The 16,247-nt window shown below is 37.7% G+C and overlaps 1 protein-coding gene across 2 annotated transcripts in view; it reads right to left on the reverse strand.

The window, feature by feature from the left end:
- GRIN2A (glutamate ionotropic receptor NMDA type subunit 2A) overlaps nt 1-16,247 on the reverse strand; it is a 191,631-nt gene that overhangs the window by 12,807 nt on the left and 162,577 nt on the right. For both annotated transcript variants that reach the window (XM_032197371.1, XM_032197370.1), the window contains exon 11: nt 9,012-9,199. In XM_032197371.1, coding sequence (XP_032053262.1) covers nt 9,012-9,199 — 188 coding nt within the window. The remainder of the gene's footprint in view (nt 1-9,011; nt 9,200-16,247) is intronic.

The following is a 16,247-nucleotide window of genomic DNA, read 5'->3' on the forward strand; positions in this document are numbered from 1 at the left end:
GTTTGCCTCATTTACAGCATAAGACTCAATGTTAGCAATTATTATCAAGATCCATATTTCAGCAGTGTTGACACTCCACATTATTCATTTAAAATGCAGTATGCTCCTCTCAAGCAAACTGCAAAATTCTAGCTCTCAGTGGTAATTCAAGACTATTTACAATGTTTTTAGGTTACAGGGCAAACAGTACAAATATTGTTTTGACTTTTGACTTTCTCTTGGGTTTGCTTCGGTGTATGTGGTGTGCTCTGCTTTGGCTGCTATTTGCACAGAAATGTGCTGTTTGGCCATTCTGACTCTGCCTTCCCCAGAAGTGCCTTTCTGTCTGCATTTTAGTGCAGCACCTCTAGCATATTTGACACTTTATCACTCTGGGAAGGAATGATAAACTATCCAGCGCATCCTCAGAACAATTTCTTCACAATAAAAATGTCATTATCCAGACACAGACAAGGTATAGGTCCAAAGGTAGAATTACACACTTTTCCTCATCATAGTCTTTAACCTTTTTTGCAAGCTTTGGGAAGTGACATCCATCCCTGCCATCGTCCCCTCTGAGCCGAAAAACATGCTCCCCTCCTGCAGCCCCTGGACCTTTCCCTGCAGATGGGACAGCTCTCAGGGTGCCTTTTGGAGGTGCCAGAGCCCTCTGTTTCCTGGGCCTCTTGTAAGGGCCTGGCATCTTCTCCTGGTTCTCAGCTTTTTTCATTAAGCCACCTTCCTGTAAGAGCCAGCAACTTCCCCAACGATGGCCCAATCATGCTTAAAGCTACTTGCCTTATGCGTCATTTCACGGATGTTATTTCTGATGTTATTGATGCATCCAGAAAGATGTGCACATGCTAAAAATAAAAAATCAAAACACAACAAGAAGAACAAAACCAACCCAAACCATAATCCATCATTCACTATATGCACTTACAGAAAAGCAGTTTAAAGAAAAGCTTTTTGTTTGTTTTAGGGGAAGACAACAGCTTTTCAATATTTGTCTGATGTGTTCCTCATATTTAGTTAAAAGAAAAAAAAAATCATTATCATCCAAATAGCTCCCTAGTTAAAAACTTGCCAGAAATAAACAAGGACAAAGTTTTATAATTACATCCAAAAAAAGAACAAACAAACTATGATAGCCTTCTTTGCTGCTTATTTAAAAAGCAAATTATAAAATCAGTTTGCTGCTCCATTCAAGAGAAGAAAGCAAGACCTCAAACTTGACTGGCACCTGAGCACCTTCTTCCATTCTTCCTGAGGATACAGGTGCAGAGAAAAGGGTCAGAGATGGAAAAGGCAATGCCTAACCCTGTATCCTCTTGATGGCAAAACTAAGAGCATACTTCAATAGTCAAATGTAACAAGCACCAGAAATGATGCACACCCAATAGCGCCTTCGTCTACCTTTTCCAAGTCCACAGCCACAGGGCTTTTATCCTTCTCCTCCCCAAAACTCTGAGAAACACCAAAGGGCATCACCTCAGCCAGAACAGCTGTGGGGAGAGCTACATTGTGGAAGAAAACTACCCCAAAAGCAAAGCAAGCCTATGATTTACTCACTCTTTGAAGTAAGCCAAACCTGAACTGGGTTTCAGCATGGCATGGGAGCACAGCTAGATGAACCACAGACTCATGACAGTCCAAAATATCACACAGAAACCCGAGGCACCATTTACTTTTAAAAGTTGTGCTGCATTCAGCCAGCCCCCGGCAGGGAGCAAACACCACCAGGAGCTTAGATAAGGTGTTTGATGGAGGGAAATGGAAGAAATAATAACTGACAGAGATACGACTTTGGAATTAGCTCTACACATGAGAAATGCTTGTCAAGAAGCCATTAAATGAAAGTTGAGGGAGGGAAGAATAAGCAGCTACTTACAAACAGTCATCACAGTCAAAGCACTAACCAAGTGGAAAAAGAAACAGAAATGCTCCTTGTGAATTCACTATTTTGTTGTGTTTCACTTCTTTATATTCCCTGCAAAAACACTTATCCTATCAAGTAAGTAACTTACAGTGATTTTACAATATTTGTAATTAGAAAACCTGCCTTTATTCTCATTTTCTTATTATGCTCCAAATGATCAAAATAAAATGCTAAATAATGTGTTTTAATATTCTTGTATGCATTAAAGTCTATAACTCACTGAGTTCTTATTTTTCTTCTTTGGGAGTCAGGTGTTTTTCTGCTCTACTCAAACCATCTAGGTTCCTGTACATCCTCCCTGGGTTGTTGGCGATAATCACTGATGACTCACAGGCTGCTTCACTTTCTTGGGCACTCTAGAGGGATTTTTCATCAAGTCCTTACCTTAATTTTATTCTATTTAATTATTCTCACACAAAGAGGGAAGAAATCTATTTCATATCCCTTCTGTGTTCAAAAAAGGTGGAATCTGGCTTTGTTTTATTGGTGAATTATGGTGGACTCCTGGTTTCAGCACACCTCCTAGGCACAGTGCAGGAGGAGACCACCACAACAGGAGGCCACAGCACATGTGGCAGCAGAAGGCGCAAAAAGGCACAGGCTATAACTAAAGGCATGTATGATGGATAGTGACTCCTGTACAAAGTGCTAAGCTGAGGTTCAGCCTGAGGAGAAAGCATGCAAGTAAAGAAATCAAAATATACAAATTGTGTATCTTGAATGAAGGGGTTAAATATTTGTGTTCACATTGGACAGATGTGGGGGATCATTTTCAGAATACTGTCGCTGCACTAGCAGAATCATCTGCTTATTCGTACTGGGCAAACCAGGCAGTTATCAAACATAGGGACAGACTCACACTTCTCGTGATAGCTCCCACTAAGTGTTGGTGGAGGAAGGTAGCACTGCCTATTTTGCAGACCCCAAAAAAAGGGGCTCTTTAGCCTAGTCAGAAGCCAAATGGGGTGATGTGTGTTTGGTTCAATAAGCTTATCAATTTCAATTTGACCTAGTTATGAATGATAACAGCACGATGCATATAAGAACTTATATAAAAGCACCATAACCTCTCAAATTCAGCCTGGAATCCCCAGAACAATCTCTCTTACCATGGAAATCTTCTAAGTTATCTCCCCTTTTAAAAATAGTAAAAGGAACACAGATGACTGACAGCAAAAACCTTATGGTGAGCTAATGATTGCGCTCTGCATGCCCCCATTAGTCGCAGATGAATTAACAAAACTGTTAAGCACGACTTTCAATATTACAATTCCTCTCACTCTTGTTCAGCTACACAAACAGCCTCCTCTTATATGCTCTCCAGTCACATTTGTTCCACCCACTGCTTAAGAAGGACACTAAATATATAAACAGAAAATCACTGGGATTGTGGGTGTATTCTGCCTAAGCAGCACACACTGAAAATATGTCTTTATAATCAATCACATACGTATTTCCTTCTTGAGTTTTAACAGCCAGTGTGAGTCACACTGCTACACTTCCTCATAAGTGAGATTTAGAAGGCTTATGCTAAAATATGAAAAAAAAAAAAAAAGCACTTTCCTCTTCCAGATGTAAAGGGGCAAATCTTACTTCTACGGTTACCTATTACCCCTAAGGAGTGGGAAGCAATTATCCACCCAGGAAAATAAATCTTTGTGTATTAAGCCATCCTAAAAGCACATAAAGATTAATCAGAATTTAAAGATATTAGGAAGGGGATAACAGACTCTTTGTGGAAACTCAAACCAAAACCTGTTTTCTTCTTTACATCTTTTTGTCTCTAATTGCTCTAAAGGTTGCAGCTTTAAGGGTTAAGGATTTAATACAGAGATACCATTTGCCCCTCTTTTCCTGGAGATATCTTCCCAGATCTCCATTTGAGCTGAGCTCATTGCCTGTAGGTAGCACAGTAAGTCAAAAATACCTTACATGTAGTAGGTGTTCGATCTGGACAGCTGTTTGATATTCTCCCACTCCTCTCCATACTTGCCCTCTTTATGCAGCATTTTTCTGTCCTCCATTTCCACCGATTCCTGCTGTCATGAGTCTTTTGTCCCTCTGTTCCGATTGCATCCACATAATTAAAGGTTCCTTAATATCTTTCTCTTTATCCAATGCACCCTTTGAAGCCCTCTTACCCTCTTAATCCCAAATCAACTTTCCTGTTTGCAGTTCAGTATTCTCATTTACTCAAAAATGCAAAAGAGAGAGAGAGAATGAGAAAGAAATAAAAATAATTTCTCCTCACCTACTAGGCCCTAGTGATTCTGCTCCAAATCCCAAACAGCACTACAGAAGATTTCAGAACCAACATCTTGCAAGCCAGGTTGCAGTATGCTTTTATCACAGTACCACTCTGCTCTGTCACACCATGCAGCCCAACCCAGAGGAGCACAGGGAATACCTGGGCCTTCAGACAGCTGGCCAAAAGGCTGTAATACTGAAAGATGGAGGAATATGAGTGCCATCACAACTGTTGCAGTCCAGCAGTTACAGACTTGCTAAATTACTCAGCCTGTGTGCCTGAGTCTGTAGGAACCTATCAAACCACAAGCTAACACAGAATGACCAGTTGACAGCTCCTAGGGTAACAGGCTGGATTAGGGGTATGTCAGCCTGCCCAAATGCTCCTTCCAGAGGTTTATGAAAGAAATGAAAGCATGTATTGTGCAGCTCTTCAGTGTGCAACCTTTCTGTTCTGACACATCACTGCTGTTGTGGACAGAAGATCCAAACAAAACAAATGTGGTGTTTCTTAGCAGCCGTATCATAGTTGTTTTTGAACTTTTGGGTGCTCCTATTTCTCAACAAAAGATTGAGAAATAGTCTTCTGCATCTCAGTAGGAATATTTTTATTTCTCAGTTAAAAAAAAATAAAATAAATTTCCTCCTGGAACTAAAGCAAGACAAAAAGAAGCACAGCCACCACTGTGCCACCACTGTGCTTTAGAGAATTACCTCGATGATCAAGATGCTAGTTGTCAATTGCAAATCTACACAGATGAGTTGTAATGCAATGAGACAGTAAGATGTACAAAAACAGAAATTCACTGATACACTTCACTTTGTACAAGAAAAAGCAACTCCTAACGCAGTATATTAAAAGGGCTCAGTGTTCCCAAAGCAATTAAAGTTATTAATAACATAAAGTTATTAATAATATTAAAATGCATATTCATCTTGACTTCCAATGAACTTGGCTATTCATATGAAACTGCACAGACTGACCAAGTGAAGAAACACTTTGGGTCTAATCTTATTTGCAAGACAAGTAGCTATTCTCTATACTTCAAATTCCTCAGTAGCTCCTTCCCATGCTCCTTCCCTCTCTCTCTCATTTTCTGATAGTTAGAATAATAAAGTTGGCAACTTGTAGATTGCTTCCTTCCACTGAGACTTCAGAGTTGCTTTCCCAATGTAATTGGCAATTGGCAATACAATTTGTCCACCCAATAAGAACTGTCCTCAGGATCAGATCCCTACTCGTAGATACATATAACTCATCCAGTCTAAGCTTAAAGCTATCCCTAACACAAACTCATGTCCCTTTGTATTTACCTTAATTTTTTTTCTAGTACCAACAAGATACAAAAGAGGGTTCAAAGCCATTTATTTTAATGTAAAAAAAGCACTGTATTGTGGAAATTATGAAAAGATGTTCTTGCATGAAAAGTCAGTAATACTTGAGTTGGATGTTTTCCATCACTGGGGAAGAGGGAGAAGGTTCCTATCAACTGTGCAAAAAATTTCATTTGAATGAGTAAGTGAACTCATTTTGATATGAGAATAATGGAAGAAGAAAAGAAAAATCAAATGAGAAAAATCACAAGGGAAAGACACATGCAGAGGAAATTGAAAGTCATAAAATACATTTCAAGATCTCAGCATAGTGTAAATGTAAAAAAGAGATGAAATCAAGCTTTATGTCCGTGTAATCAGATATGCTTTTAAACAAATTACTTGGTCTTATCCAAATATCTAGCATCATATCATCCAAAAGGTTCTCTCCTTCACTCATTAACATAACAATTGTATCAATAAATTGTTTGTTCAACTCATTAGTTTTTTTCTTATATTTATGAAACTCATTAGATTTATAATCATTCATTGAAACCAGTCCACAGAGATGAACACCCTATTACATATATTGCATAATGATTCAATACTTCTAGGTGCTTTGCTATTTTATAGGCATAGTGTTAAAGAATAATAAATTCTGCAGAAACTAAAAATGTGAAAGAACTGTCTACTTTCATTTGGGTATGTCTATTTATTTAAAGAACCTCATTCAGATTCCAGTGTGAATTTCCCAGCATTTTCATCTTAAGATGAAACTTTCAGCCCAATCATACTTGCTTTAGTCTAGAAAACTTCAAAGAGATTTTTAGTGATATAGCAAAATGATGTTTGTCTGAACTTTGTGTTCATCCCTTCTGATTCATCAAAACAGAGTTATATAAGTTTATGGATAAAAAGATTGCCTACCGAACTACTCAGGTTAGACCTAGAATATCACTATTGGGTCATGCTAGTTCAAGGCAATCATTCATTACATTTAATTTCCTGGTGTTTTGTTCCAGTTCACCTGCCATGTGCTTTACAAAGTAGTATTTTCAACCTCATAATTATTTTTTGTATTTATACTTTTTTTTTTTTTAATTTATATTCTGAAAATTATAATCTAGATCTGTGAAACAAAGAAGTGAGATAAGGCAGCAAACATTTGTAGGGCTAAAGGAAACATACCTATTTCTACCCACAGGTATGTCCAACTGCTATCCTCTTACACCATGCATAAACCATTTTCTGAACAAGTTTAGGAATTCTTCACAAGAGAAAATGATCTTTTTAGAATTCCAGGCTCATTCAGAATACATTGTAAAGGTATTGAAAAGTACTACAGAAAAAATACCACAAACACTCATAATCCCCAAGGCTTGTGTATTCAAAACTTTTGCTTATCTTCTGAAGTAATCTAAGCATCATTGAACATGGGAACAGATATTTCATGATAAGCTTACATTCAACTGGATGTTATCTGTATCTATTGCTATTCTGTAAATTATTCATATGGAGGTTTTAATACCAAGTTTTGTAGATGACTCAATTGTTTTACTTTCAGCTACTAAAAATGGACTAGAGAGACAAGCATTCATATGCTATGTAAGTTCACAGGTCAAAGCATAAATACATGATAAGATTTTCCCCTCTTTCTTCCCTTCCGTTTTCTCCCTGATATTAAGGGACAACATGATACATATAAATGCAGTACCTTTGGTATTTTGAGGATTTTTTTCTCGAACGGGTTCAAATAATTTCCTTTCTATTTCATTTATTTTCTTTCCCTGGAAATTCATTTATTTTTGTTGGATGAGAAAGTATCATAAATAATGAAAGAGCAAGCAGGAAGAAAATGCAAGATGAAAAAACAAAAACCTCAGTGATGCTCTAACAAAATCTAAAGGCATTAGCCCATGGCCAAGAAAGACCTCAGATCCTCTTTCAGGATGAACCAGTCTTTTTCTCCTTTAGTTTGGGACAAATAATTCTATTTCTCTGATTCTGTTTCCCTATGTAAAATGGGTCAGAATTACAGCATCTAATACTTCTTAATACTATTACAAAAATAGAAAAATATTCTATTCACACAATACTCACAAATAATAAAGCAAATGTTTTAGCCAATTACTTCCAACTGTTTTAAAGAATGTCATTACTTGAAACCTAGTCACTGTGGGTCATGTATTCATTACTTAGCAAAGGAAGAAAATATTTTTCCATAAACGTCTCGAAGTACAACAGATTAATATTGGTGACACTAACATCTCTCCATATTACCCAGAAAAAATCCATCAGTCATGACTATTAAGTCTCTTCCAGACATCATTTAGTATTATAATGGAAATAAAATCCATGTCCTGGAACACTAACACATTCGGTGTTGTTAGTTAGTTCATTTTCTTTGTTGTTGTTGTTGTTTTGTTTTGTTTGTTTGTTTTGAACAGGAGGCCACTATGCTACATGTATTTAAAAATTTACCATTCTTATCCTCTATGACATGCTGTTAGTGACCATAAGTGCACATCTCTTTTACAATGAAGGCCTCTCTTTCACTGACAAAGAAATGTAAAGTTAATACATGTATCTATGTAAAATAATCAAAATGATAATGTAACACACACCATATTCTGATCTGAGGGAGGAGTTTAGCCAGTCATAATACAAAATACAGAAATTTTGTTAACTGTCATGTTTTTATTCACATGTACATGTGAAAGGTTTGAATTTTCACTGAGGCAATGTTTCAACAGTCAAAATGTACTCTGAAAGCCCCACGTGATGAACAAGCCATTATTACTCTCTACAAACATATCAAAGATGTATAGTGGTTTTTTTTTTCCAGTAGGGGAGAAGTGCCAAGAGGGCCTATGCATCTTCTGGTTTTGTGTTAGAATGACAAATAGGTGGTTTGAAATCCAATAAAACCAGTCAGCCTGCTTCAATTCCTACAAACAAAAAATTTGCAGTCTTTTTCTCTTTTTACCACAAAGAAAACCTCAAAGAACTTGTCAATGAGGAAAAAATTTACATGAATTCCTCTACCTACAAGTTAGGCATGGATGAGCTAACTTGGTCATTCTGAAAGAATACCTGTGTATTAAGAAAAACTCCCCAGGAACTGCTCATTAAAGAAAAAAAAAAAAAAAGTTTTTTTTTAAAAAAGGAAATAAATTAATTTAGAAAAATAAATTTAGAAATGCTCTTTAACATTGAGGACAACATTATTTTGTGATATATATGGAAACACTTTCTGAAAACAGATATAACTATCCATGGCAGTAAAATGAATTATAACCGGGTGGAAGAGAATTCCTGTCTTAGCATTGAGAAATAATTTTACCCATTTGTTTGTGTGTTTTGTTGTTGTTGTTTGTTTAAAAAAAAAGAAAAAGAAAAAAGAACAAAATACAACAACAACAACAAAGAGAACAGCAGTAAAAGGCCCAGAGCTATTAAAACTGAATTAACAGTGCATATACAAGAAAAGAAAAGAAAAAAAAAAAAAGAAGGAAAAAAGATTGGTCCCTACCATCACCAACAAATTGAAGGAGGGCTAGATCAATTTGTCTCTTCCAAGGTGATCCTTTCTGAAGTGCTATTCCATAGCCCGTAGTGGCAAAGATGTATCCACTGCCTATTGTGACAAGTTTGCAGCCTTCATCTCTTCCTGCCTTGTAATTCAGCACTGCTGCATCATAGATGAAAGCATCCAGCTTCCTGAAATAAAAGAAAACATTTTACAAATCAAATCATAGGGACAGCTGTTGTCATACTTCTTTTGTCCTTGATGTTAGGACCCTGTTGAATATCATATGGATTCTTTGATATCATTAATTACATATCCTGCTCTGCTGTATCTAAAATTAACAAAAGGCATCTATTTTAGTGAGGGGAAAGTAGGACACATAGTTTTGCTTTTCTATTTTAAGGGATGCTGTTAAAAAATACTGAGAGCAGGAGAAATGAAGCTACAGAATGTCTTGGCCTGTTATCTTTGTATCTCAAAATAGGTAATAAATATATTGAGATGCAAAATGGTGTCCAAACACAACAGAAATAATGACAGAGAATTTAGAATCAAAATAATAAGAACCAATTCATTTATTTAAAATATTGAGAAAGACTGAAAACGTGACTTCTACAGTTTTTCCCACAGACAATTATCATTACATCTTTTTCCAAAAACAAACAATAAGGTGGAAGTCCTTCTTACGACAAAGGAATGCATTGGAATATATCTGATACAGCTATGAAATTAAACTTTAAAATCATAGAAAATATTTCTTTATGATTTGCAGTTACAAACATATTATTTGTGTACCTGGAACAGAGCAGGGATAAAGTGACTTATGGAAAATGTCAAGTCTTTCAGCCCACTTACCTAAAAAATGTAAGAATGGGACAAACCCATTCTCCAAGATATACAGGGAACACAACAAAATAATGGGAAACAGAAAATCAACAAGGAAAAGAAAAGAGGCAGTGTCCTTTGGGGATAATTTTAAGGAGTACTACAAAGCAAGGGTTAGACAAGAGAAATGCATGGATATTTCACAAATGAAGCCAGTGCACATACATGAAGAGGGCATTTGGAAAGACAATTACTTGCCAACAGAAACCTCAATCATCGAAGACATTCTGATACCTACAGAAATTCATATGCACTATTTAAAAGGGAAAAGAGAAAACTTAGGTATGTTTTATATTAGGTACCCTAATATGTAGCCAAAACATTTAAGATTTGTACCACTTGCACAGACTAGCAGAATACAGAGGCAATAGGAAAAATATAGCATCTCTGCTCAAAACCCACCTAAATGATACACTAAATCAAAGTTATTACTCCCCAGTAACACTTTTCCTTTTCAACATCTTGGCCCATTCCTTAAGAGTCAGGAGAATGGGGAGGACACAGCGGCACAACTGGATTCACAGTTGGGGGTTAGAGGGCTCTTCTCCCACCCACCCCTACTGGCGCTGCAGCTCCTGGGCACTGTTGCTCTGCTCTGCCTCTGGAGAGGCAGATTACAGCACATTACTATGGAGCACTGCTGAAATTTTCTGAAGAGATGCAAATGACAGAGGCTGGCAAAACACTGTTCATAAACAGCTGGGACCTGTCTTCATGGGAACGGAACTGTAAAAATAAATTCACTGTGGCACAAACAGGTACGAGGGCATCAACTTCAGTTCTGTACGCCGTGTAGTATGTCCCAGTAGTGAACTCAGTTGCTGTTGAAGTTTTGGAGTCACACTTGCCACTATCTTAAGTTTTTATTGATAAAGCTTTTCATTTATAGCTGCAGAACAGAGCAATACCTAGGCTTATCAGATTTTGGCTATTGACAGAGGAAAACAATCTTTCATGCACAAAATAATCTGATGTTTGTTCTTAAATATTTAATCAACAGATTCATACAGAATCCTAACTTTTACAGAACTCTAGATCAAATAGCAACTTTGGCACTGAGGAAAATGCCCTATCCATCTCATGTTAAACCAAGGAAATACCAGAGGAGAGTGAGGTTGTTGGATACTGTCTGCTGTTATGAGAAAGTTAAGAGTTTCTCTCACTTCTTACTGCACTTTATTGTGTCCCTTCAAGGATATTTCCTCCAATAGTCACCATCCAAGTCATCAAACCAGAATTTAGTGAAGTAGTTACTTTAGAGAAACTGCAAATGGCTCATGCAATCATTAGAAGAAATAGCTGGGCCAACATTTTGTTTTCTACTCTTCCCTAAAACTCTGTTGGTGCAATCCTCAGTTTAAAAGTCAGTTTAGCTCCATTGACTCTAAATATATCTTACTGTCTCCTTCCTTTAAATTAATTAATTGATATGGAGAAAACAATTGTTAAACATCTGGAAGGTGTCATGTCACAACTTCAGTCTGGAAATGAGGTATGGCTTCCTAGCACTGAGGGGAGCTAAACAGGGCCCAGCTGGCCTGCTGGGGCAGAAGTCACCTCAACACAAGGCCAGACAGTTCTTTGGGCAGGCACACAAGGAAAAGAAAGAAGAAAAACTGTTTGCCATACTCTCAAGATATTTGTAACATTTCTGACCTATGGCAGGCAAGTACCATAATCAATATACTCCAATCTCATGCTTTCAGCCCTCTGCAGTTATCTGTGGGGAAGGAAGGATACTTCCCTGCTGGGTGGATGCCTTTGGATCAGGCAAAGTACTGGAAGGTGGCACTCCTCCTGGTGGGTGCCGTCACTGCTGCAATAAGCCGAACTAAATTAAAATACACTCTGGAGGTTCTCATCTCTTTATTCTGGGGTTTATTGTGTGGTTTTATTTTTTTATTTCCTTTTCAGTGTAAGCATGTAAAATGCATGCTGGTAAACATGATGAAAATATAGAGTCAGCTCTTCTTCTGTCAAAAGAGACTCAGTCAGAACTACAGAGGAAAGAAGTGTCTTTGCTAAAGACTTCAGGGCAAAAGCCTTGTGCTACCTTAGAAATCACATTCTATATGCAGCTTGTCTCAGCTGTTCTGCACTCTACCAGCACCTTGGGAAGAAAGTCAAGGCACAGTCATAGTTTCACTCACTCACTGTGGACCCTCCCCAGCTTCCCAGTAGAGCTTGGCGTCAGTCAGATGCAGTGGGTGCACAGCAAGGAACGGAGGTTCTGAAATCACAGGCAGCTTTACTTTGAGGAGCTTTCTCTCACTACTATGTCTAGAAGGTCACAACAAATCTTATTACGCAAACCAATTTATAAACATGAGGTGCTTTCCTGACAGGGGCTGAGGGCTGAAGGGTTCTGCACTGCTGCCCAATGACTGAACTGTAAATCAAAACGCTGATTGCCCTGAAAAAATCTTGCTTTCTACAAATACAAGCTCATATTCAGAGTATATTTTCTCCTATTCCAATATAAATCCTATAACCTCTCAAGGCTTAATTATCTCCTCACCATGTGCTGATTACAGAAGCACTTTTCCTTGCAAAGCAAAGCTTCGGAATGTGATGTACCCCTGGAGCATGGGTAGGGAATAAGCCATACATGAAACTCTCAGATATTAGGCAAACAAATCTTCCATCATTAGAAGGTGGATTTTCTGACACACTGAATTTTCAAGAACTTTCAAACAACTTTAAATATTCCTCAAGAAGAGTTTATGAAAACTGAGAGAGCCAAATCTAGGCAAGTCCAAAAATTTGACCCTTTCCCTTCCTCACAAGCACTGGAAAGCCTCAGCATCCTCACTCTTGTGGCAGCAAAATGCAGTTGAAAGCTGAGAAACTTTCAGATGGCTTGAGTGTCAATCACTCTTCTAAGTCACATAGCTTCTGAGTAACAGCTTACATGCCTAGAGTACAGCAACCCACATCAAGAAAGGCTCACAGCCTCTTGCAAACCTTAGTCTCATAAAGATGAATCAATTAAACCTGCTGCTTCAGTTCAGCCACTTCAGGGGGTGAAAAGCTTTGTCACATTGTGTAGGTTTAAATAAACTGCCAAGAATTACAAGAAAGATAGAAGAGAGCTATAGAAACTGGAATGCAGCAAGAACCAAGATTTATAGATACCAGATACTGGCCAAACATGCCAGGAATTTTCAACGAATGTAGAGGAACAGGATTACAGTACTATGACTCATCTGAGCAACTGGCAGGTTTGTAAGCTTTCTCTGAACTACTGCAATAATCCCAGGTAGGAGAGAAAATACACATCCTGAAACATTTGTGTAAGAGCATCTACATGGCAAGTGTCCTTCATTACCTAGCAAATAGAGAGGAATGGGTGGTGGGGAGAATTTTAGCTCATACAGCATAGACAAACAGCGGGTGTTATAAAATTATGATTTGGAATAGTTCTAAAATAACCAAAAACATTACTGAATGCAATAATTTGAAGTGGGTGATCTGTGAAAAAACACATTTGGACAGTCTTGTACACAAACATTTATAGGACTGCATGAAATATAAGAGTTGAAAAATCATTCTCTATGTGCTGCAATATACAGACCAAAAAAAATAAATAAATAAAAATATCCTGTTTAAAGAAAATTAAATTTAGATGAGGAAAAGGTTCAGAAGAGTAATTTCTGAAAAGATTAAAACACTTCCCCAATGTAAAAGTGATTTTCCTTATCTTCAGAATTAGCACATACTTTTAACAAAATTTGCATAATGGAAATTGAAAAGCAGGATTAGGAAAATGCTTCTTTATTAGTCATGGTTTCTTCCTCAAAAAACAAAAGGATAGTGCATTTGGAAAATGTTTCTTTTCTTCCTTAACCAGCCACATGATCATTCAGGAATTTTGTTTGTTGTGATGGAAAGAAGAGGGAATAATCAAAAATGACTATCTGCTCACAGGAAATCAACTTCTTCCAATTACTTTGTGTCCTACTACAGCCTGTAGTGAAGAATTCGGAAAATGAGAGGGATGCTTTTATGCAGTTCTGTTTATTCCCATTATTCTTCTTTATCTTCAGTCACTGAGCCATATGGAACAAATAATATTGTGTTTCCATTCAGGATCAGAGAAACTGGATTATGACTGAAGTCACCTTCCAGTTTTCAACTAGAGCAGTAAATCCAATCATTCAATATATACCGCAGAATTAATTTCTCGCTAAAGTGGGCAACACTCGATGATGAACAGTGTTCATCTGTCAGATCCACATTAGCTTCGGAATCAGTTCCTTTTCTTACATTTCTTTATGTTTTCTGACACCCCAAATATGTTATTTCATGATCACACAAAAGCTGTGTATTTGTTACTAACACAGATTTGACTTACACAAAACAAGAATGCATAGAATTTACTAATTGCACCATCACAGAGATTTGCTTGCACTGCATTTTGCTGTAAACAGCTCTATCTCAATGATTTTTCTACATTATTCTTGATGAAGAGTGCCTTTTAAATCAAACATGCACTTCCTGGTTGCAATATATGATGGATTTACAGATTTGTTTTGTTGTTTATGTTGTTGTTTTGTTTTTGTCACATCCACCAAAGAGATAAAAGAAAACATGACAAGAGTGCACAGTGAGAGACACAACCTCATCTGTGCCTCTCTAAAAATGTGTCCAGGAGTCTAATGCCAAAAGGTCACTAGAGAGTGATGCAGCAATCAAAGCAAAGGAACACTGCTCTAAACACGAGGCTTCAATAAAAGCACGCTAGCATGACACTTAGGCTCACCAGGCCAAACAACCCCAGTTCTCTCTGCCTTACTCCAGGCTATCTGATGGCACTTCATTACAGTGATTCTTGAATATATCCAAGTAGGTCCACACAAATCTTAAATTAACTTAATTAACATATACTGGGTGGATTCCTTGACATTCCGTGACATTACCAATTCATTAGGGGCTAACTTAATGACCACCCCTGTGCCACAACACAGGTTAGCAAAGTTCAACCCACCTAAATGATGAACTCATTAGCAGGGAGTGGATCTCTCCCCTTCCAAGTTCTCTCCCAACTCAAACTTGTCCTCGCTTCAATCTTCACACAGAAAATGCAGGCGCAAAACTTGAAAGGCACAAAGATCTGACAAACATTATTACCATCCTGCAAAACCTGAGAGATTGTAGAGGCTCACCTCACCTGTCAGGGCCATCTCAGGCTGCTGGAGGAGTTCCTGCCTGACTTGCCCATAGTTACCTGAGTGCACATATTCAGCCTCTCACTCACAGGAGTTCACAATCCCCACCCCTCCATGCACCCTGCTTCCCAGTCCCTATAATATTTGCCTTAGTGACAAAATGATGGAAAATGTTGCATGCCTTTATGTTAATTTTAGCAGTGGAATAGTGTCCCATTTCGGGTTGCAGAAGCCAAGCAATGAAGTACTTCTAAAGCATCAGTTTATCAAAACACAAAATTTGAAAAGTCAAGTAGGGGGGGATATATTTTTAGATTAAAGGTTTTGTCCCAGTTACAATAGCATAATGAAGGATGAAATCAGCACATTTCACCAAGCACCTGCTCTGCTGATCTGCTCCCCAAATCAAATGAGCATTAAAAGTTAGAATAGCTTCCTCTCAAAAGAAGAGCAGTTAGATGGGGTATAGTTACCTTCACCTGCTCATTTTATCTCCAGGTTCTTTTTAATATTTAAAGACACTAGGCTGATAACTACATTATGTAAAATAATAATAATGATGATGATGGTGATGGTAACGTTGACAAAATGAATAATCTTTTTAAAAATATACCAGAGGAGCACACTACAAGCCATTTTTTTCCTGGAGGCAACTTGTTCTGGATAAGCTCAACAGAACATTTATCTGAATGGCCATGAAGAAAGCCCTGATAATGTGGCCCAGCTTTACTGGACATGATGATGTCTGCTCCTGTTTATAGATTATTTGAAACTATTGAGGTATGATCCTCCCCAGACATTTCAGTGACTGCTTTGTCAGATCCCAATAAGCACCTAAATTGTTATTTTCCTCTTCATCAAAACCTGTAAAAAACAACCTCACCCCAGAGTCCCCTGGAACAGCACATAAAGTCCTACACAGTTCATTATTTATTTAGACTTTTCAATACATGGAAGAAATACAAGGATGTAAGAAGCACTGTATTTCCTGAAAGACTGGAAAGTGATGGGGAAATAGGGATAAAACATGAGAAAAACTGATGCCAGAAAATCCTGCTGTGAATGGAGATACCACAGGATGTCCTTATCACCATGCTACCAGCTTGGTGGGACTTTGTAGTACAAACACTGTACTCAGCTCACTTCAGCAGTAACACCAGCAAGAAGCAGGAAGCTATGCTGATTC

Source organism: Aythya fuligula, chromosome 15 (genome assembly GCF_009819795.1).
Source record: "Aythya fuligula isolate bAytFul2 chromosome 15, bAytFul2.pri, whole genome shotgun sequence".
NCBI lineage: Eukaryota > Metazoa > Chordata > Aves > Anseriformes > Anatidae > Aythya > Aythya fuligula.